The sequence below is a fragment of the Erythrolamprus reginae genome, chromosome 3 (genome assembly GCF_031021105.1).
Source record: "Erythrolamprus reginae isolate rEryReg1 chromosome 3, rEryReg1.hap1, whole genome shotgun sequence".
NCBI lineage: Eukaryota > Metazoa > Chordata > Lepidosauria > Squamata > Dipsadidae > Erythrolamprus > Erythrolamprus reginae.
The window spans coordinates 89,935,826-89,959,009 of record NC_091952.1 but is presented as its reverse complement, the minus strand read 5'-3'; the positions used below and the strand labels follow the sequence as shown (position 1 = coordinate 89,959,009).

Below are 23,184 nucleotides of genomic sequence, written 5' to 3'. Positions count from 1 at the left end.
CTCTTTCAGTGTTGAAGTACCTACAAACATTTAATTTTTCTTCAAGTTTTCTCTGCTTACATTATATCTACTTTTTAGCAAATTCAGTGTCTAATATTATTATTTGTAAAGCATTTCATTTCACTCCACTCAAACTTATTCATTTTATCACATTACTTCATTTCTTCATTTAAAGATCCATTCAAATTTGTCCATATATTTCCCCATCATTAGTTCCACCATTTTTTTTTTGTTATTTATCTAAAAGTTGTCCTCTCTCAATTATAAATACAGGTAGTCTTTGACATATGACCATAATGGAGTCTGTCCATTATGGTCATAAGTTATGAAAGTTATTAAGTGAATAATCACATGAATGATGTGATGTTACGATCCTTTTTGCAATGGTAGTTAAGCAAAGGGCACAATCATTAAGTGAACCCATTATTTGCTGTGGATTTTTTATTTTTGCCTAAAACTGGAAGATTTTCAGCAAAAACATTGTAAATTATGATCATGTGACTATGGCACACTTCAAATGGCTGTAGGATAGGCCCAGCTCTCAGAATTTTGTAACCAGATTATAAGTACCATGTGTGTGTTTGTTTGTGTGTGTGTGTGTATGTTTGTTTGTGTCCACTTAGTGACCATTGAGGACTGCCTGTTTTCTGGTCTTCCACGTACATTCATGTCTGCAAACAATATCATTCTAACATTATTGAAACCATTCCAGATATAATATATTTAATGCATTGGTACTATTTCTTTTAAATAGCCACTTTCAATTTCAATTCAATTCAATTCTATTCTATTCTATTCTATTCTATTCTATTTATTTATTTATTTATTTATTTATTTATTTATTTTGTCCAATACACAATGAGGGTTTTAGTGGGTATATATATATACACACACACATAGTAAAATACATGATGAAGGTTATAGAGGAGATACTCATAGTAAAATATATCTAAGAAATAATAGAAAAGAAGATATAGTAATAGAACATATCAATGAAAGAATAGAAGAAGAGATATAGGAATAGAAGAAAGGTATAGGAGATATAGGAGAGCAATAGGACAGGGGACGGAAGGCACTCTAGTGCACTTGTACTCGCCCCTTACTGACCTCTTAGGAATCTGGATAGGTCAACCGTGGATAATCTAAGGGTAAAGTGTTGGGGGTTTGAGGATGACACTACGGAGTCCGGTAATGAGTTCCACGCTTCGACAACTCGGTTACTGAAGTCATATTTTTTACAGTCAAGTTTGGAGCGGTTGATATTAAGTTTAAATCTGTTGTGTGCTCTTGTGTTGTGGTTGAAGCTGAAGTAGTTGCCGACAGGCAGGACGTTGCAGCATATGATCTTGTGGGCAATACTTAGATCTTGTTTAAGGCGTATTGATAATCTATTTTATAATGCTGTTCACTTTCTGCAGTCATTTTACTTTTATTTTTAAAACTAACTGTCCCACATTTAGAACCTCCTAGCACCTTCTGGTCTTCAATAATTACCCCAGGCTTTCATAGTAAATAGGCAAATCAGTCATGTTTTAAATAAATTAATTATTTTGCCATGTACATGCATGAATAGAGTCTGCTTTCAAACAGCTGTTTGAAAGAAATGCATCATTTCCAATACAGATGCTCATCAAACAGTTTTCGTTCTCATTCATTCTTGGTCACTGAAACACTTCTGTAATCTTTTATCTGGTTACCATTATCCATTCAGTTCACTTAAGAGAATATTTTTTCTTTCTTTCTGGATTGCATTCATTCAAAATGTTGCACAGTGTTTCCCCAAAAGCTCATATTTGGCTCTTCTATGAAGTCCATTTACTGGAGTCAGTATGGAGTCTGTATGATTTAGATTAGCTTGTGCTGCAAAGGCGGCCCCTTTGGTCATCAAATATTTTGGTGAATATAGAAGAGGACCAGGACATTCACTATAAGTGTCACAATGCTACTTTCATTGGTCTGACCCTCCTTGTTTTCCCTGTAGATGCAGCTATCTGGAATTATTATTATTATTATTATTATTACTATTATTACTATTATTACTATTATTATTATTATTGTTATTATTATTATTATTTATTAGATTTGTATGCCGCCCCTCTCCGCAGACTCGGGGCAGCTCACAGCAGTGATAAAACAATATACAATAACAAATCTAATATTAAAAGTCTAAAATAACAATTTAACATTAAAAGCCTAAAAACCCCATTATTTAAAAAGCATACACACAAACATACCATACATAAAACTACATAGGCAAGGGGAGATGTCTCAGTTCCCCCATGCCTGATGGTAGAGGTGGGTTTTAAGTAGTTTGCGAAAGGCAAGGTGGGTGGGGGCAATCCTAATCTCCGGGGGGAGTGGATTCCAGAGGGTCGGGGCCGCCACAGAGAAGGCTCTTCCCCTGAGTCCCACAAGATGACATTGTTTAGTCGACAGGACCCGGAGAAGGCCAACTCTGTGGGACCTAACCGGCCGCTGGGATTCATGTGGCAGAAAGCGGTCTCGTAGATATTCTGGTCTGGTGCCATGAAGGGCTTTATAGGTCATAACCAACACTTTGAATTGTGACCAAGAACTGATCGGCAACCAATGCAGACTGCGGAGTGTTGGTGTAACATGGGCATACCTGGGGAAGCCCATGATTGCTCTCGCAGCTGCATTCTGCACGATCTGAAGTTTCCAAACACTTTTCAAAGGTAGCCCCATGTAGAGAGAGTTACAGCAGTCGAACCTCGAGGTGATGAGGGCATGAGTGACTCCCAGTCCAAGTAGGGCCACAACTGGTGTACCAGGCGAACCTGGGCAAATGGCCCCCTCGCCACAGCTGAAAGATGGTTTTCTAATGTGAGCTGTGGATGGAGGACGCCCAAGTTGTGGACCCTCTCTGAGGAGGTCAATAATTCCCCCCCCCGAGTGATGGACAGACAGATAGAATTGTCCTTGGGAGGCAAAACCCACAGCCACTCCGTGGAATGTAATATACAACTGCCATCAGTATGTGAATTCATATTGTTCTCTAGTTTTATTCATTCATTCATGCTCATTAACATTTACTCTCTTAAATTCTAACTTTCAGACTTCATTATGGCATCATTATGCCTACTCTAGTAGGCTCATAATAATTGACTTCCACTGCATATCATAGTTTAGGTCAATTGAAGATATTACTTATCACTTTTAGTAATTTTCTTTATAAGTTACCAGTTTTAGTTGACCCTCTGCCTTCAACAGCATTGGTTAATATGAAATGTAACCAAAACCTAGGTTTATTCAATGTATGCTCATTCTGTTCTGTGCAAGCTAGGATCTAAAACCTAGAGATACTTTGTAAACCAAGATACTGCTGTCTGTATCCTACCAACTCAAGCATCATATTGATAGACATCCAAGATGGATATTTACTTAGAAGTATATCCTGAAGAGTTGAATGGTAGTTGCTAATTAGTATATATCCCTGGGGTTGTAATTTAATCTAGTGGGATGTCCATGCAGATACAGTGGTACCTCTACATAAGAACACCTCTACTTAAGAACATTTTTAGATAAGAACCGGGTGTTCAAGATTTTTTTGCCTCTTCTTAAGAACTATTTTCTACTTAAGAACCAGAGCCCAGAAAAATTTCCCAGGAAATTTGAGAACGGCACGAAGGCCCGGCCAGTTTCCTGCCATTCCCCCTTTAATCCCGGCCATCTTGGGCTTTTTTGGGCTGCCAGAGGAGCCTTTTGGTGGCGCTTCAGGAGGCTTTGGCAGTCCAGAGCGAACAAAGCATTTTTCTTTCTCTGGGCACTTGGAAAGGGAATAAACCTCTGCCAAGGCCCAGAGAAAAGGAACGCTCTCTTCGCTCTGGGCAGCCCAGAATGAACAGAGCATTTTCCTTTCTCTGGGCGCTTGGAGAGGGAATAAACCACTTCATTGTGGTGACTCTCTCGTGCTGCCTCCCATACACCCGGTGTGAGGTTACTTTCCGGAGCGTCTGGGCGCAGAAAGGCAAAAGGGGGTGCTTCGCCCGGCCGGATCAACTCAGCTTCAGCCAAACCAAGGAGTCACCACAGTGAAGGAAAGGCACCGGCTACAAAGCGAGTGAGCGAGAGGAGAGGGGAGCCCTTCAGCATGGGAAGGAAGAGGAAGCAGGTAGCAGCAGCAGCAGCAGCAGCCGCCTTTTGATCAGAGGAGCTGGAGGTTCCCCACTCTCACCCGCCTGGGTTTCTCTCTCTGGCGCAGTGTATGGGAGGCAGCCTTGCGCTGGGTGTATGGAAGGCATGAGCTCCTCCTCAGAGTCCCTCTTTTTTTTAAGCCTTAAAGTTTTGTATTTTTTTCATTCCCCTCACCTTACCTTCTTTTTTCAGCAGCGACTGTCCTCCTCCTCTTCTTCCTCCTCCTTCTCCCACCCAAATTCCAAGCTTTTATTTCTTTCCTAATGGGTTTGCATGCATTATTTGCTTTTACGTTGATTCCTATGGGAAAAATTGCTTCTACTTACAAACTTTTCTACTTAAGAACCTGGTCACGGAACGAATTAAGTTCTTAAGTAGAGGTACCACTCTACTTAGATTATGTTTTGTTCTGCAGTGCCTTTACACAAAGGCAATCATAACTTTCAAAGGAAAGGGGCAGTTTTTTTAGTGCAATGTAACTGCTATGGAACTTTTTGTGGGTGTTGGTTTGAGAATGAGAATCCAATAGATAATTTTGGACATATAGAACAGTGGAACTTCTTGGTCAAAAGGCATTTGAACAGAAGCCATTTAGAGGAGAATCCTGCCACCAAATGAGCCACTTAGCATTTTCAAGTGACATTTGAAGCTAAATAAGCCTGTTCTATGCTCAAGATGTCTAACACACTGAGAATGACTGATGAAGAAGTATTAATGGAATTTGAAGCTTTGTTCCATCTTAATAAACCTGGCTCACTATCAATAATACAGCAGCAACCTATTTTAATGCTATGGGAGACCTTTTGGTGACATGGATTGATTAGGTTCTACATAGACTTGCTATCTTGGCACAAAGCTCAGGCTTTTAGCATAGTTACATTAAATCATTTCTACCCATGAATGGCACCAACTAGGAAGCTTAATATTAAGCTATTTCTTACTAGGCTGCTGTTCCATACTTTTTTCAGGCATGATTTGTTCTCGAGTGGCTTCATAAATCTGGTATGTCAGGGCATGTTTCCAGTTGATAATTGGAAGGCAACTCTTCAATGCTTGAAAGGATGTTTGTTTTGAAAAGGATACAAAATTGAACTCCAGCCATTCAGTATTTGGATTTTGAAATCTTCCTTTCATAACGAAATAGCTAACATAGTTATAAGTAGTGTGTGGGTCACAAAGGCTTCTTGGGCTCATGCTAACCACTGAGCTGCGGTGGTGCAGTGGTTAGAATGCAGTATTGCAGGCTAACTCTGCCGCCTGTCAGCAGTTCGATCCTGACAGGCTCAAGGTTGCCTTAGCCTTCCATCCTTCTGAGATTGGTAAAATGAGGATCCAGATTCTGGGGATAATATGCCAACTTTACAAGCTGCTTAAAGAGGGCTATAGAGCATTTTGAAGCTGTACATAAGTCTCAGTTCTGTTGCTAATACTATTAAATCCAGAAAACAAGTTCAATTCTCTATATCATAGACTTGAGAAAGAAAAAGGAGAGTATTGGGAAGATAAAGGATATTCCCATCCACTACATGCTTAGGTATTGCCCACTAAACTACTACAGTCTATTACAGTGATAGCAAACCTATGGCATGCATTCCATAGGTGGCACACGGAGCCATATAGGAAGGCACATGAGGCATTGCTCTATGTCAGCTCCACTGACAAAATCACAGCTGGTTTTCGGCCTTGGGGAAAGCCTTTTTTTTTTTTTTTTTTGCCCTCGGGAGTTTTAAGGAAAGTTTCCTGAAGCCCCAGAGTATGAAAAATGGTCCAATGGGCAAACCAGAAATTTGGAAAAATGGACTTCCGGTTTGCCTGTTGTGATGTTTTTCATACTCCAGGGCTTCAGGAAGCTTCCATGAAGCCTTCAGAATGCAAGAAATAGCACAATAAGCAGACTGAAAGTCCATTTTTCCAAACTTCTCATTTTTTCCACTGTCTTAGGCTTCAGTAAGGCCTATGTGCATGTGCAGGGGTGGGGTGAGGTGCACATGTGCAGGGGCAGCATGGGTGTGTGTGTGCACTTGCATAGGGGGTGGGAATGGGTATGGGCACATGCATATGCAATAGCTGGCGCATCCAACCCCTTTTATAATAGTAATAGTAATAGTAATAGTAATAGTAATAGTAATAGTAATAGTAATAGTAATAGTAATAATATGGCTTACAAGTGGAACACTCAAAAAGGAGACAGAAGGACTAATACTGGCGGCACAAGAACAGGCCGTTAGAACAAATGCTGTCAAAGCCAGAATTGAAAAATCAACAGACGATCCAAAGTGCAGACTCTGTAAAGAAACAGATGAAACAATCGATCACATACTCAGCTGCTGCAAAAAGATCGCACAGACTGGCTACAAGCATAGACATGATGCTGTGGCACAGATGATCCACTGGAACTTGTGTCGGAACTACCATTTATCAGTGGCAAAGAACTGGTGGGATCAGAAGCCTGAAAAAGTGGTCGAAAATGAGCAAGCAAAACTACTGTGGGATTTCCGACTTCAGACTGACCAAATTCTGAAGCATAACACACCAGACATTGTGATCGTGGAGAAAAAGAAAATATGGATCATCGACATCGCAATCCCAGGAGACAGCAGAATTGAGGAGAAGCAGCTAGAGAAATTAGTGAAATACAAAGACCTAAAAATCGAGCTGCAACGACTCTGGCATAAGCCAGTAAAAGTGGTCCCAGTGGATCTCAGCGGACATTTGAAATCCATCGGAATTGACAAAATCTCCATCTGTCAATTGCAAAAGGCCGCTTTACTGGGATCTGCAAACATAATTCGCCACTACATCACACAGTCCTAGGTGCTTGGGAAGCGCCCGACTGGTGATGAAATACGAAATCCAGCATAGTGATCTCGTTTGCTGTGTTGTATTGACATAATAATAATAATAATAATAATAATAATAATAATAATAATAATAATAATATGTAGAACACCACATTTTTGCTGAAGAGAAATAGATCAATCTTTGCTTATCTTAATCTCCATGCCCTGAAAAGAAGATTAAGATTATGATGAAAATATTTTAGTTTATGGTGGGAAGCTGTGAAAGTCTTACATCCTTTTTCCCTAACACACTATTTTGTTTTCTTCATGACAGGTCTCAAGAAGTGGAAAAATAATATCAGACAAGGAATACCGGTTAAATGCCATGAAGAAAGATCATCAGAAGTATATACGGGAATGCTTGGCTCAGGCTATTTTCCACAAAGCTCTTGATATGGAAGTATGGTTATATTATGGCTACTCTTCACAAAAGTAATATTCATATATATTCAGGATTTCTGAGAATGTCTACGGGTGTAAATGTCTTCAAAATTAGCTGAAGATCTATGCCACTGATTAGTAACTACCAGTATAATTATTCATTTTAACTTATTTGACAATTATTGTGGGTTAGTAATGATCAATAGAATACATTAGAGCAGAAGAATTGTCCTAATAATAAGTGATGAAACTAGCAAGGCAGGAACTAGCAATTCTGATGCTAGAGAGAACCGTTATGAAAATCTACCCTGGGTGCCAAGGCTATCAAGATTATTAACCAAGAGCCCATTAGCTTAGAAAGATGGTGATGAAGCTGAGCTTTTAAACATTGTAGCATAGATATTTCAAGCTTTGAATTCCTTTTTCTGGGTAATCAACTATTGGTTTAGATCCCTGGTTCCCAACATGGGGGCCACGCCCCACAGAGGGGCAATTTGATTTTTAATAGGGCAATTGGAACCTTGTTTAAACCAATTTATTTATTATTTATTTATTATTTAGATTTGTATGCCGCCCCTCTCCGCAGACTCGGGGCGGCTCACAACAGAATAAAACAATTCATGACAAATCTAAATTATAGTTTAAAATATTTTAAAAAACCCATTTACTAAGCAAACATACACACAAACATACCATGCATAAATTGTATATGCCCGGGGGAGATGTCTCAATTCCCCCATGCCTGAAGACAAAGGTGGGTTTTAAGGAGCTTACGAAAGGCAAGGAGAGTAGGGGCAGTTCTAATCTCTGGGGGGAGTTGGTTCCAGAGAGTCAGGGCCACCACAGAGAAGGCTCTTCCCCTGGGGCCTGCCAACCAACATTGTTTAGTTGACAGGACCTGGAGAAGGCCCACTCTGTGGGACCTAATCGGTCGCTGGGATTCGTGTGGCAGAAGGCGGTCTTGGAGATATTCTGGTCCAATGCCATGAAGGGCTTTAAAGGTCATAACCAACACTTTGAATTGTGACCGGAAATTGATCGGCAACCAGTGGCCTATTTAGGCTCTTTCCACATGATTAGGAGTTCACTTTTTGAATAGTAAGACTTATATGTCCGGGGTGGGTGGGGGTTGGGCATGAGTATTTTAGAGATGCTTAGATGGGACATGGGCAAAGAAAGGTTGGGAACCACTGGTTTAGAGGCCTCATTCTTATCTGCAATAAAGTTTTTAATCTAATTCTGCAAGAAGAAGCCTAATCCTGAGTAAGGGATTGAGCATCTGGAAAATGTTGATCGATTAGTGTGAAGCCTAATGTTAACTCCCAGAACATTTTTAAGGCTTAATTTTTGTTTCAAAAGTAATTTGTATTTATTTGTTAATCTAAGGAATGTCTGTGCTTAGTGACTATGATTATGGAGAATTAGTAATTTCATTTATTCTACATTTATTAATGTAGTATCAATTCTAAGAGAAGGCCTTAAGTGAGAGGTAAATTAGTTGTCAAAAGATAATCCATAGGTTAGAAATAAACGATGGTAATAAAATTAAAGGATGAAGCAAGGAGACTTGTAATTGGCCAGCTTACTGGCAAGACCTCAGAATGTAAGTAGTCCTTGGTCACTAGATTCCACACAGTCATCTCCTGTGGGAAAGACAGCAGGAGGTCATGTCCCATCTGTGTACTCAAGAACTGGTCACAGCCCTTCAGGAAAATGCTTGCTTCTGCCCACGTGAACACCAAATGTCATGGAAAACTGGGAAGAACAAACAAAACCATAGAAATAAAGAGTGAGGAAAGACAGGAAGGAGCAGACGCCATTTCATTCACACAAAAAGTGGAAACGTGGCTGGAGGTAGGCCTCATCCTAGCTTGATTCCACCTATCATTTATTTCTACCTTCTGACTTCCTTTGTGATGCTATCGTTTCCCATGGTTTCACCTATAACTTAGAGATATGGTTCAGAAGTAGTCCCCTAAAGAAATTTAGGTCTCTGAGCCTCGCTAAGGCGTCAGCATTCATTTTATACAGGTTCTTGGCAAAGTTGAGAAACCTATGCGCTACTTTCCTAACGAACAGTAAACAGCAGTTGAGACCAACTGTCTTAGAATCTTAGAATTCTAAGGAGGTACCACCTAAGCCAGATGTGCATACACATACACACTTGCACAAACATGGAGATCCTTTAGTAGTGACTATCACTTTTTTCCCCGGCTGATCAAACATCTGGTAACATCAGAAACACCTCATACAGCCAAGATTTTTGAAGAAATCTTATGGATCATCTAAGCCAGTAGCTCTCAACAGTTTGCCAATGGATTTGCCAAAGAGAGTTTTGTTGTGGACTTCCATTACCCTTCCTCCTATATATAAACAGACCGAAATCTGCATTGGCAGCGGACAAACGATGGCAGCGGAAACCTATGACTTGGTTTGGAGTATAATAGAAATTTTTTATATTCCCTTCTCCCTATTTCCTTTCCTGAGATAAACAAGAAAATTGAATAGAGAAGGATAGTGAGGAAAGCCTTGGTGGTAAAAAGAAAACTCTAAATAGGGCCTGTGAAAAGGAAACAATGATGCAGGGCTGTTTGTGATGGAGATAAGATATCATGTAGCTTTTAATGATGATGATTCTTTCTACATTTTCTGATGGAATGAAAAATAATGGCTCATCTTAGTCTGGGTCCTTCAGATATAGTAGATTACATCTCCATTAAAACCCAGCCAGGGTAGAAGTTTAATCCATAACATCTGGAGGGCACCAAGTTGGTGAAATTCGTTAAATAAAGTAGTATATATTTTGAATGTAAATTTAACTTGTTCCAACATGCGAAGGGGTAGCGGAAATGTATGGCTACCACTTAAAGATTTTGATCATCTCATATATCAGAGAATTGTACTTATTTATGAGCTGCATTGGGCATACACAGTACCTTTTTGTCGTTTGTCCATGACAGTCATTTCTTTGTTTTAAAAATCCTTAACAAATGCCCGGCTGATGACATTTTCCTTTCTGTGATTGAAAAAAATTGATGTTGCCATGCGGAATCAGGGCCATCAGCTCGCATTCTCTCATTTGTTCAAAAATACATCACTTATACTTGGGCCCATCCATACATCACACACAATATATGACAACACTTGCCTATTCAGTCTTACAGACAGATCTTTTTTTCTTTTCTGAGGCAGTTAAGTTCAAATGGAACACTTCTATGGGACTTTCTTTATGGTGTGTGTGGAATTTTATGTGACTACAGCACATAAGCTAAAAAGATTTCATAAATGGAAGATCTTTTAAAACCTAATTGCTTTGTAAATATGTATAAAGCAAAGAGGAAAAAAATCCATGTTTAGGAAAGTCTACATTTATTTATTTATTTATTTATTCATTCATTCATTAAATTGTTATGCTGCCCTTCTTCTTAGACTCAGGGCGGCTTACAACATGTTAGCAATAGCACTTTTTAACAGAGCCAGCATATTGCCTCCACAATCCGCGTCCTCATTTTAACCACCTTGGAAGGATGGAAGGCTGAGTCAACCTTGAGCCAGTGATGAGATTTGAACTGCTGACCTGCAGGTCTACAATCGGCTTCAGTGGCCTGAAGTATACAGCACTCTACCTGCTGCGCCACCCCGGCTCCTATGCCAATATATCCATATTGCCAGTTTGTGTTTTCACATTCAAGATTTGATGTGTCTTCACAACACAGTAAGCTGTACAAATATAGTTGAGTAGGTCTACTTAAGATCACTGCATTTTTCCCCCTCCGGAACAGTACATCTTGTTTCGGTATTATTGGACATTCTGTTAGAGTTCCAGGGAGCATGTAAAAGGAGAGAACCCCATGTTTTATCTTCAATTTGTTACTCCTCAAAGTACCATGCAGAGAACATAGCAAGCCCTAAATTATCTAGAAATGGGAGAAGGAGCCAGCAGGAGCAAAGAGTCCTGGGACAAAAACTAGTTCTAATACTTAGATCTCTTGATAGACAAGAGACTAAGAGACTAAGCAATGTCTTATTCAGGATTAAGGTAAAATGTTTCAGAAATATTAAAGTTTAGATATTTCAATAATAAGCATTGTGTCAGAGTTCTGACAAGTACAAAAATCTAGATGACTTGATGGCACCAAAATGTTATGAGTGTTAGTGTCTTTGCTGCCATCTAGGGATAGTTTGGATTTTTGTTATCTAGATATGGTCCTACTAGTCTCAGACACTAAATTCAGCATTGCACATCAAGAAATGTAGACAATAATTCTTTCAGGACATCAGAGCTAGACATTGAATCTTCAGGATTGATCTTCCCCACTTTTTATCCTTGCCTTGCCCCTCATAGTTCCCTCTAAGCTGAGCAGTGAGCAATCGCTCACGTAAAAATCATCATCAACTCAGAGTTTTCCAAACCTGCCCAGAAGCCGAGAGGGAAAGAGTGAGAGGGAAGGAGAGAGAGAGGAAGAGAGGAAGAGAGAGAAACAGATAGAAGAAAGAGAGGAAGGAAAAGAGAGAGAAAAAGAATGGGAGTAAGGAAGAGAGAAAGAAAATCAAAATCTAGTTTGAAACTAGCTCAACTATTTAAGTGGCATTTTGATATTGATAGAGTTGCCCTATTATGAGCTCACTATTATAGACACACAGTACAGTATTTTATTTTGAAATTCTCTGAGGCAAAACACGGTGGGTTTTTTATTTGTTTGTTTGTTTGTTTGTTTATTTATTTATTTATTTATTTATTATTTCTGTGCCGCCCAGTCCCGAAGGGACTGCCGCTCAGACACTATACTTTTCCGCCCATCCCCCCCAAAAATTAGAGGGAACACTGTTGCCCCTGCTTCCTTTCGAAGAGAATATTCTGAGGGGCCATAACACAGAGAAAGTGCATCATTCAATAATCCATCTTTAGCAGTTTATCTGAATGCAGCTAAGTTTACCTTTTTAGACTCCTATTTTATAATGCAAACATTATGTGCTGAATGTAGGACATACCAACATTTTTGTGAAAGGATTCGGTGGTAGGAACAGTTGGGCATATATTAAAATAATGGCTTTCAAATTGCTGGGTTCTTTTTTTCCAAAGATTTTTGACAATCTCAGTGTTCGGTTATAACATTTACAGAAGTGTTACTAGATCCAAATCTCCAAGGGATTTACACATACGCGCTTATTGCCTATTACCTAAAAAAACCTGTGAAAATGGTTGTCTCTCAGGATTAAGTTAGACACGACACTCCACACCCAGCACCTGCTGTCTACTTTTAAAAGACATTTTCACAAGAGCTCATTAGGTATAGAGTGTCTTGTTATTGTTCTTTGCAAAGGAAATCAGGCATGTTCCTTTATTAACAGCAACTTTGAGAAACATCGGGGAAAATGCTTGTATCTGTCCAGATAAATTTTCAATACTTAAGCAGCCCTCTCCACTTATTGCGGTATAGGTGATGGCTTTGTTCACCGCATTCATCTTAGAAAATTACTTCATTATTGAGTGGTGAAACTGCAGTGCTTAATTATGTGTCATGTGACTACGATGCATTTCACAGTGGTAAAATGTTTGGTCTGCTTGGGAATTGCTTTTCCTTTTTCCTTCCATTCTGCTGAAAGCCTCCCTCATTATTGTGATGCATTGCAGAAAATGGGACAAAGTGTTGTCGAAACTGTTTAATAGAGTGAATGGAAGAGGCAGAAGAAGTGGCTTCTAAACAACAGCTCTTTATTTGGCAACTATTTACAATCCAGCAAAAACTCTGTCTGACAGCAGCCCTTTTATAGAGAGCTAGAACCCAATACTGATTGATTAGCCAATCAGCAGTGAGTATTTTTCCTCCAGAATGGAGGACCTGACTGAAGCCTATGTGTTATAGTCTGAGAATGTAACACCCCTCCCCACTGTGTTGGGCTAACCCAAAGTGTGCCATAATCACGGAGCTAGGCAGGACATTTAGTTGGTCTTTCAGACCTCCGGAGTTCAGTCGAGTCCTCGGAGAAGGGCGGCATATAAATCCAATTAAATAAATAAATAAAATAAATAAGTTGGACAAGCTTCTGTTGCTCTGGGCTTCAACCAATGGAAGCTTTTGGATTTCAGCCTGGGGCATAGCTGGAGCTTTGAGGACTGGTTTGCTCAGAGCTCACCCACTAGCCTAAGAGTGAAGCAGCTGAGTCAGCCTCGGATTTGGTCAAGAAGACCCCCATCATAGTTGTGGGTGTATACCTGACCCCTTATGCTAAATTGTCAGAGCGGATTATGGAAGTCTACTGGGGTCATGGCAGAGTATTTAGAGTATACTGATCTAGGTGGGATCATAATTGGTGACCCATTAGAAGTTCAGAAGGACTTCTACCGCTAGGAATGATATGCTGCACTAATAAAAATTTATCAATTTGGGTTTGCCAATTGCCTGGGCCCATGCGTGAAAGGGCTTCTTTTGTTGATCTCACCTTTCTCTCTACTTGATTATTTCTGGAGGGATGGAATGATGAGCAAAGGGTGTGTTTGATCTCCTATTCTGTTAAATAGGTTTCAAATAGTAAGGCTATGAATTGGGGCCCATTGTCTGAAACCAGGACATAGGGAAGGCCATGCATGGAGAAAAGTCTCTGTAGCACCTTGATGACTGCTTCTGCTGTAGTGGTGGTCATGAAGGCTACCTCTAACCACTTCAAGTAAGCATCCATGACTACAAAGAAAGTTTACCCATGAGTAGGGCCAGCAGAGTCAATGTGTACCTTGGACACTGTACTCTTTAAGCTGTGCGGCCGTGCGGGCGCCCCCCCCAAACAACTTCCTGCGCAGCCCTTTCTAAGGCCACGCAATGGGAGGTGCCGCCCACCCCTGCCTGTCGTGGAGGTGCCGGTGCTGGTGCTGAGCCTCCCTGCCCCCTGCCCCAGATGCCTCCGGCCCCCTCGCGCCCCTGGCCTCCCGCCGCTGCCCGCCCGATCCACTTTCTCCTCCTCCACCTTCTGCCTTGGGGCATGGCTCGTCCTGCAGTGGCGGCGGCTGTGGCTTCTCCTCTTCCTCATTCAGCTGCTAGCGAAGGGTCTGCGAGAGGGGAGGGGCAGATGTTCCCGAAGCGCTCCCAGGCTATGAGAGGGTTTTCTCCAAGCACTCCAGGAGCACCTACCCCGCCCCTCTTGAGTCGCAGCCCCTTCACCCAGAGCACTTTTCCCGAGCACTTCCGATACTTCTTAAAATAAGAAAAACCTTCCATGACCTCCAGAGAAGAAAGGAAGAGAGAGAAAGGAAGAACAAGAGAGAGAGAAAGCAACAGACAGAGCAAGATAGAAGGAAAGAAAGGGAGTGAAAAAGAGAGAAAGAGAGAGAGAGAGAAAGAGAGAGAGAGAGAGAAAGCAAGAGAGAGAGAGAGAGAAACAGACAGAGCCAAATAGAAAGAAAGAGGGAGAAAGTGAGAAAAAGAGAGAGAGAGCAAGAGGGGGGAGAGAGAAAGAGAGAGAGAGAAAAAGAGAGAAAAAGTGAGAGAGAGAGAGAGAGAGAGAAAGAAAGAGAGAGAGAATGAGAGAGAGAGAGCAACAGAAAGAGCCAGATAGAAAGAAAGGGAGAAAGGGAGAAAAAGAGAGAGAGAGAAAGAGAGAGAAAGAGAGAGAGAGAAAGAAAGAGAGAGAAGAGAGGAAGGGGGAGTGAGAGAGAGAAAGAGAGAGACAGAGATGGTTTTGTTTTATTATTAATTTCTTTTAATAAGAAAGAAGGGTATCTATCTATCTATCTATCTATCTATCTATCTATCTATCTATCTATCTATCTATCTATCTATACTTCTATGCCACTGCCGCTCGGACACTATACTTTTCCGCCCACACCGAAAAAAATTAGAGGGAACATTGACCTTGAACCAGGATGCCTTCGGCTGTTCCCATTCATGTGCAGGCACCTTTTGGGGAGCTGATATGGATTTCTGACATGGAGAGCAGGTGGCCACCCATTCAGTAATATCCCAGTGTATGTTAGGTCATCAGACATAGCCTCTAGCTAAGGCTTTCATCCGGACAGTCACTGGATGGCCTGCATGCAATGTTTACAATACTGCAACACACAGTTTCTGTGGAACAACCATTACTGACAGTTCATTTTGTTTGGTCATAAACATTTTAAGCTGAGCCCCAACGGATCCCTTATGGCTACCCCCTCAACACCCAGTGCAAGACTTGGGTGATTATTTTGTCCTTGCTAGAGTGGCATGCAACCTCATGTGAGGTTATGAGCCAGAGTCCAAGCAGTCAATTAGAAGCACATGTGCCTTGGTGTGGTGGTTTTCCAGTAGCTCTGGCAAGAGACAGCAGCTGAGGGCGTTACCAGGCCCCAAAGTCTGTTCAGGCTGGTGGATTTGCCGGTAGCTTTAAGCATCCAGGAAAATGGCCCACTTAGTCATTCTGGGTGATAGTGAGGCAGGCATGGAGCTGTTGCCTGCGATGAGTCCCAAAAGTGGCTTGCGATTAGTCATCGTCAAATTGCTGCAAATACAAATACAGTGTTTCCTCGATATTCGCGGGGGATGCATTCCGAGACTGCCCGCGAAAGTTGAATTTCTGCGAAGTAGAGATGCGGAAGTAAATACACTATTTTTGGCTTTGAACTTTAGGGGTTTAAAGTGTTAAGCCTTCCCTTAATACTTTAAACCCCTAAACTGCAATTTCTCATTCCCTTAGCAACCATTTAGATTATTACTCACCATGTTTATTTATTAAAGTTTATTTAAAAAAATATTTATTAAAGGTGGACGAAAGTTTGGCGATGATGTATGACGTCATCGGGTGGGAAAAACCGTGGTATAGGGAAAAAACCTGCAAAGTATTTTTTAATTAATATTTTTGAAAAACCGTGGTATAGCCGTTTCGTGAAGTTTGAATACGTAAAAATCGAGGGATCACTGTAGTCATAAAAATGCTTGACTCCAGCCACCACAGCTAGCACTTCTCTGTCCAGCTAACTGTAATTGCACTCCATGGTGGACATAGAATAAAAGGCTATGGGTTCCTTGGTGCCATTGGGTAAGCAATGTCTGAGGACAGTCCCAATGGCAAAGGGTGAAGCATCGCAGGTCAACACAAGTGCCAAGATCTGATTATACTGGATTAAGAGGCTGTCTGCAGAAAGTAGGCATTTGACAGCCACAAAAGTGGCTGCCTCAGTCCTTTCCTAGGTTCATTTCGCCTTTTCTCCCAGTAGCTTGTGAGTGACTTAACCATCATAGCCTTCTGTTTGAGGAAAATGCTATAGAAGTTAAGGAGCCCAAGGAGTGCTTGTAGTTCAGTTTTGTTCTGAGGGTTAAGGGCATCCTGTATTGCCTTAATTTTTGAATTTGTGGGGTGGGTCCCAGAGCTGTCAATCATGTACTCTACGAACTCTACCCTGTCCACACCAATTTGGCATTTTGCCTTTTTAAGCCACAGACACTTGTTGTGACTTTGGATCAGCACTGTCCTCTGTCTTTAAAATAATTGGTTTTTGTCTTTGGCCAAAATTAGAATATCATCTTCTAACAGTCATTCTATAAAACTTTGGAATAGTTTGGGGGCTATACTAACTCTGAACTGGAGCCGCGTACATTTAAGTGCATCCCTATGCATCACAATGGTCTGAGTCTATGGAGTGGCACCACCTACAGATAGCTGCTGGTAGGTCTGCGCAAGATTGAGTTTTTTCTCGATCTTTCCTGGGCCCAGAGAATGTAGCAGATCCTGGACCACAGGAACTGGATAGGCTCTCTGCTATAGTGCTTTATTAAGCGTGCAGTTATAGTCAGTGCATTGACCTGTCCAGCTTGACCTGTCCAATGTGCAGGGTCACTATAGGGGTTTCCCACCATGCAAGATTGATAGGCTCTAGGCAGTGTTCCCTCTAATTTTTTTGGGGGGTGGGCGGAAAAGTATAGTGTCTGAGCGGCAGTACCTTTGGGACTGGGCGGCACAGAAATAATAAACAAACAAACAAACAAACAAACAAACAAATAAAAAACCCACCATGTTTTGCCTCAGAGAATTTAAAAATAAAATACTGTACTGTGTGTCTATAACAGTGAGCTCATAATAGGGCAACTCTATCAATATCAAAATGCCACTTAAATAGTTGAGCTAGTTTCAAACTAGATTTTGATTTTCTTTCTCTCTTCCTTACTCCCATTCTTTTTCTTTCTCTTTTCCTTCCTCTCTTTTTTCTATCTGTTTCTCTCTCTTCCTCTCTCTCGCCTTCCCTCTCACTCTTTCCCTCTCGGCTTCTGGGCAGGTTTGGAAAACTCTGAGTTGATGATGATTTTTACGTGAGCGATTGCTCACTGCTCAGCTTAGAGGGAACTATGGCTCTAGGATCCCTTGGCTAATTAGCATGTCCAATTCCTTATCTATTTTTGGTCAGAGGGCAAGAGGAGGTCTCCAGCATTTAAGTTGAATTGGTGCTACGTTTGCATTTAAGTTGAATGAAATTAGAGTCCCCTTGTATGTACTAAGACTGCCGCTAAAAATGTCCTTGAACTTCCTCAGAAAGTTTTCTGTGAACTTATCAATGATGGTGTTGATTGTGGTCACCCCCATGCTGAGGGTCTTGAACCACTCCAAGCCGAGCAGGCTTGGAAGGGAGCCATTGACCACTGCCAGTATGAGGGGATGTTGAAATTCTTGAATTGCACCCAGAAAGTGCCACAGCCGATGACTGGAATGCAGTTGCCTTGGTAATCAGTCAGCCTTAATTCTTGGCACCACAGTTGTTTCTTCTGGATCCCTGGATTGCTTGTTGCAGCGTTGCCCAGGATACGATGGTGACAGATGATCTGGTGTTGATTTCCATGATGCATGGTGACTCCTTGAGCAGGATGGTGATTCACAGCTTCTTCCAGTGCGATGTGATTGCTTGTCGGATTGTTGTTTGGCAGCCCTCAGTTGCACTGGCCCAGTCGCTTCTCCATTATAGCTGCCAACCCCTGTGTTGAGACTGTTTGGTGTAGCCAGGCTTGCTCAGTGCTTATTGTGTTGCCTATGGTGAAGGCAGCTTGGTACAGCAGACTTTTGCTAGATGACCATGACCGTTGCATCATTGACAGATGGCCTCATGGTATTGTCAGACGGTGCAGTGATGGTGCCCTCTGCAGCTCACATGTGATACAAGTCTGTCATTGGGTGCATTTGCCACTTTGTGCTTTTTGAATCAAAAGCAGCAAGCTTTCTCATTTATTTATTTATTTATTTATTTATTTAATTAATTTAATTAATTAACTGAAACAATGCCAGTTCAGATGGTCACTTGGTCCACCCTACAGACTATGCTCAAGAACCATTATTCCCCTGAAACTCTCCAAATTTTTAATTAATTAATTAATTAATTAATTAATTAATCAATCAATCAATCAATCAATTAATTAATTGGATTTGTATGCCTCCCCTCTCCGGAGACTCATTGCTGTCAGATGAGAAGTCTAGCACTGAACTCTCGTGATGCACGCCGACCATCTTTTGTGCACTTTTCGGGCTGCTTGGTTGCTGTAGTGCCTTTCTCGACCTAGTGGATGTCCTTCGTCCAGCCAAATCTGGAGAGTGAGGGTGGTCTTCAAAACTAACCTCAATTGGAGGTTAATGTTCTAAATTCCACAGATCACTCGGTTGAGCAGTAGCTCATGGAACTTACAATGGGGAGCAGCCTTGTGCAGCGTGACAATGTATTCATTAATGGACTCTTCCTCTTTCTGGTTCTGCAGATTGAAGGCATGCCACCATAAAGATTTGGAGGGTTTCAGGGGAATAATGGTTCTTGAGCATTGTCTGTAGGGCGGACCAAGTGACCATCTGAACTGGCATTGTTTCAGTGAGTGCGTGGGCCATCGCAAACATGTCTGTGCCTCAGTAGCACAGGAAGAACACACGTTTGCAGTTGTCCACTAGCCCAAGGAGGTCGTTTGCCTTCATGAAGCATTCAAAGCGAGTCATGTAGGCGTCCCAGTGCTCCCGTGCTGGGTTGAAGTGTCTCAACAGGTCATGTGTCGTTATGTTGACTGAGTTGGCACTTTAGAAAGGCTGTTAGTCAAAAACATATTTCCCCGGGCTGGATTGCGAGGTTGTCAGCTCTTTTCTGGCCTATCTGCCTTCCAATTCCACCTTCATTCCAGTGTTAAATAGGATGAAAGGAAGAGGTAGACAGAAGTGGCTTCAAAACAACAGCTCTTTATTTGGCAACTATTTACAATCCAGGAAAGGCTCCTCTGACAGCCAACCCTTTTATAGGGAGCTGCCAGACAGTCTAGCCAATCAGCGGTCAGTATTTTCCCTCCGGAATGGAGGACCTGACTGAAGCCTATGTGTTTCAATCTGAGAATTTAACAGAAACAGGCACCCCATTTTGTCTCTGCATGCATGCTGAGAGTTACATTTGGAGTTTATAATGTTCCATAGACAGCTAAAACATTATATAATTTCCCCATCCCATCTCTTTAGTTGTGCTCTCAACTACTACTTGTGTTGTTAAAATGGATATAAATCATCATTATCAACTAGGCTGGGAGTGTTACTTGCTAGGGGATATGGTTTGAAAAGAGAAGGAAGAAAAAGAAAGGGAACAGGTTGTTTGAATGCAGGAAGATTTTGAAACCTATGCAGCAGTTATTGGGTATGTTTTAATAATAGATTTGAATAAATCTCATGTCTTTAATCACTTGACATTCACTCACTTGCTCTTTGATATGAGCCTTGTTTACACAATCAATTTTGACCAACTGTTTGGTTGGGGGACTTTGTTCTCTATTTATAATTTAAAAAGTCATGTTCTTCACTCTTCTCCCCCCGAACACACACAAAGGCCACCAGAGCAGTATATAAAACCCAGAAATAATCTCAGTCCTACTATCCAAAAGAGATTGTGAACAAGAAAGAAAAAAACTTGTCATTTAAAAATTGGGAGGAAAGGTAAAAGGTGTAATAACTCAGATTAGTGTTATGTGCTCTAGGAATGATGTATGGTTTCATCTGAAATGTGATTTTGTCTTTATTTTTTATTCTTTAAAAATGGACCAATTAGCGACATCACCAGGGTGACGTAAAAAGAAAAGTTGAGAGTTCGGCAAAGAGAGAGCGGATCCAGAGAACCAAGGTAATGATTTCTCTTTTTTTGACAAGAATTGATTGTCATTGATAAGACTTAGAGATACATGTTTTTTTAGTGCTATCAGTTCTGGATTGCAAAAGTCTCGATGATTGCTATTCAGCATCAAAAGAGAGTTTATTGAATTCCCTCGCTGCCCTCTAAATTAATGCTTGTCCTGTTTTTTTGCAGCATAAATTCAGTGGCCCTGAATTTTATGAGTTGTTCCTTTTTCCTATATCTAGCAATTGCATTACTTTTTATTCTATTCATAATGGGTATCTGGTTACATTCTGCTACTGTTTCCTAATTATTTTATCATGGCGAGGCACAAATACATTTATATAAATAGAAAAGCCAATTTGGGAGCCTGTTTGATACAGTGGTTGAAGACACCAGGCTAGAAACCAGGAGAGAGTCAGTTTTAGGCATCCCTTTGACACAAAATCAGCTGGGTGACTTTGGGCTGATCACACTTTCTCAGCTCTAGGAAGAAGGCAAGAGCAAATTACAAATTTGTCCAAGGAAACTGCACAGACTGTAGTCCCCAGGAGTTATAAGGCAGCAAAAAATAAACTAAAGCAAATTTATTAATATTTGAAGGTTCAGGTGTGGACCTTGATTTTCCAGGCATTTGAAGATATTGGTTTGAATTCCTGGGTAGAAGTCTTATTTACAAAAAGCTTTGCCAGAGAGCATTATTTTCTAGCAATATTGTTTTTTTAAATAATCTTTATTGAATGTACATTACAAAAGATAAAGGAAAAAAGAGGTTTCTGAAGCCATGTTCAGGTATTACTGTACCATGTTCAAACTGATGCTGGATGAAGAGTAAACAGGCCCTTCTCTTCCTTAGCCATATGCTTACAGTACAGCTCTCTGCAGTAGCCACATTAACTTTACAGATAATTGCCTTTACATGAATGTACAGGAGACTGACTGTCTCACATGGGATCACTTATGTATAGAATGAAGTCCTTGCTAGAGACCACAGGCTGTATAAATGGAAACCATCTCTGCACATATGTCACCAGCATGATACTGTAATGGAATGTGTGGATGACCTTAGGAAATAAGGGAAAGAGATGCTGCCTAGGAAACCATCCAATAAGAGAGGCAGGAGCCCTCAGTGGCTTAATGGTTGGAGAAAGAAAATTAGGGAAGACCCACCCTAATGGATCGAGTAGTTAAAAAGTAGTCATGAGAAATCTGTACTTTCAGATTTGCAAGGTTTTTTTTAAAGGTAGCCTTACAATTATCTATCTATCTATCTATCTATCTATCTATCTATCTATCTATCTATCTATCTATCCATCCATCCATCCATCCATCCATCCATCCATCCATCCATCCATCCATCCATCTAATTTATTTATTCATTCATTCATTCATTTATTTATTTATTGGATTTGTATGCCGCCCCTCTCCGAAGACTCGGGGCGGCTAACAGCAATAACAAGACAGCATACAATAATAATCCAATACTAAAAACAATTAAAAACCCATTATTATAAAAACCAAACATAAATACAGACATACCATGCATAAAATTGTAAGGGCCTAGGGGGAAAGAGTATCTCAATTCCCCCATGCCTGGCGGCAAAGGTGGGTTTTAAGTAACTTACGAAAGGCAAGGAGGGTGTGGGCAATTTTAATCTCTGGGGGGAGTTGGTTCCAGAGGGCCGGGGCCGCCACAGAGAAGGCTCTTCCCCTGGGTCCCGCCAAGCGGCATTGTTTGGTTGACAGGACCCGGAGAAGACCCACTCTGTGGGAAAGAATTAGAATAAAGAATAAAGCAGAATTAGTTCATGTAGTCATATTTCTAGTTGGATTCACCTGGGACAATTGAGAGGCATGGAGAAGGAGGCTGCTCACTATTACTCATAAGGTAACTTGTACATGTACATGTAATGTTAAGTCTGTCATTTCTCCTTCATTTAGGCGGAACGAGCGAAAAAGGCAACAGAAGGTTCCCATCACTTGCTATCACCACATCCACCCACTGTACCAAGAAATCGCTTTGGGCGGCGCAAATTGGGTGAGAGAGGAGTATCGAGTCACACGGTGAGTGTCTAGTGAGGGTTTGTAGGATGAACATAGTCCTGTTTCAATTTTGTTTCCTGGAGCTGGAGCCCCCATTTAATGGAATCAAAGTGACATTGTGCAAATTTGTAACACTGGAAGACTTATCTTTAAAAATGTTTATCGCCTTTTAATCCAAAGGATGTAAAGGTCGTACCATATATATATGACTGTGGTTATATCGAACATTTGCAGATTTCTACCAAATGTATAGAGTTGGAGAGATGAGATTTTAGTGAAGTATGGCCAATCAGGAAGGCTGCGGATCCTTTGAGGAAATGCTTGAACAGTGAAAATAAGATATTCCTAAATAGTCCTTGGCTATCTGAAAGTTAAACAAGTCCGCCAGTCATTTTATCCATGAGAATTTCTCTGAATCTCTCTGCCAGTTTGAAATGATTTTGTGAAACAAATTCTCATTCATTAGACTGAATTGGTAAAAAAATTGGAGATTTCATGGTTCAGTTGGCCACATATACTTATTTTATCTTCCTAACAATTTAGCAAACTATGGTTGTTTAAATATTGAAGAATCTCTAATCACTTTATCTATTTTGATACTTAAAGAAACAAGACTATGGAGATCTGGCTACTCAAAGTCAATGTTACAGGTTTTACTTATATTTATATATTTAATTTATTAAG

At 40.8% G+C, this 23,184-nt stretch overlaps 1 protein-coding gene across 5 annotated transcripts in view; it reads left to right on the top strand.

The window, feature by feature from the left end:
- ERICH3 (glutamate rich 3) overlaps positions 1 to 23,184 on the top strand; it is a 97,724-nt gene that overhangs the window by 24,854 nt on the left and 49,686 nt on the right. For all 5 annotated transcript variants that reach the window (XM_070746169.1, XM_070746172.1, XM_070746171.1 and 2 more), the window contains 3 exons: positions 7,270 to 7,395; positions 20,395 to 20,466; positions 22,399 to 22,521. In XM_070746169.1, the coding sequence (XP_070602270.1) occupies positions 7,270 to 7,395; positions 20,395 to 20,466; positions 22,399 to 22,521 (321 nt within the window). The remainder of the gene's footprint in view (positions 1 to 7,269; positions 7,396 to 20,394; positions 20,467 to 22,398; positions 22,522 to 23,184) is intronic.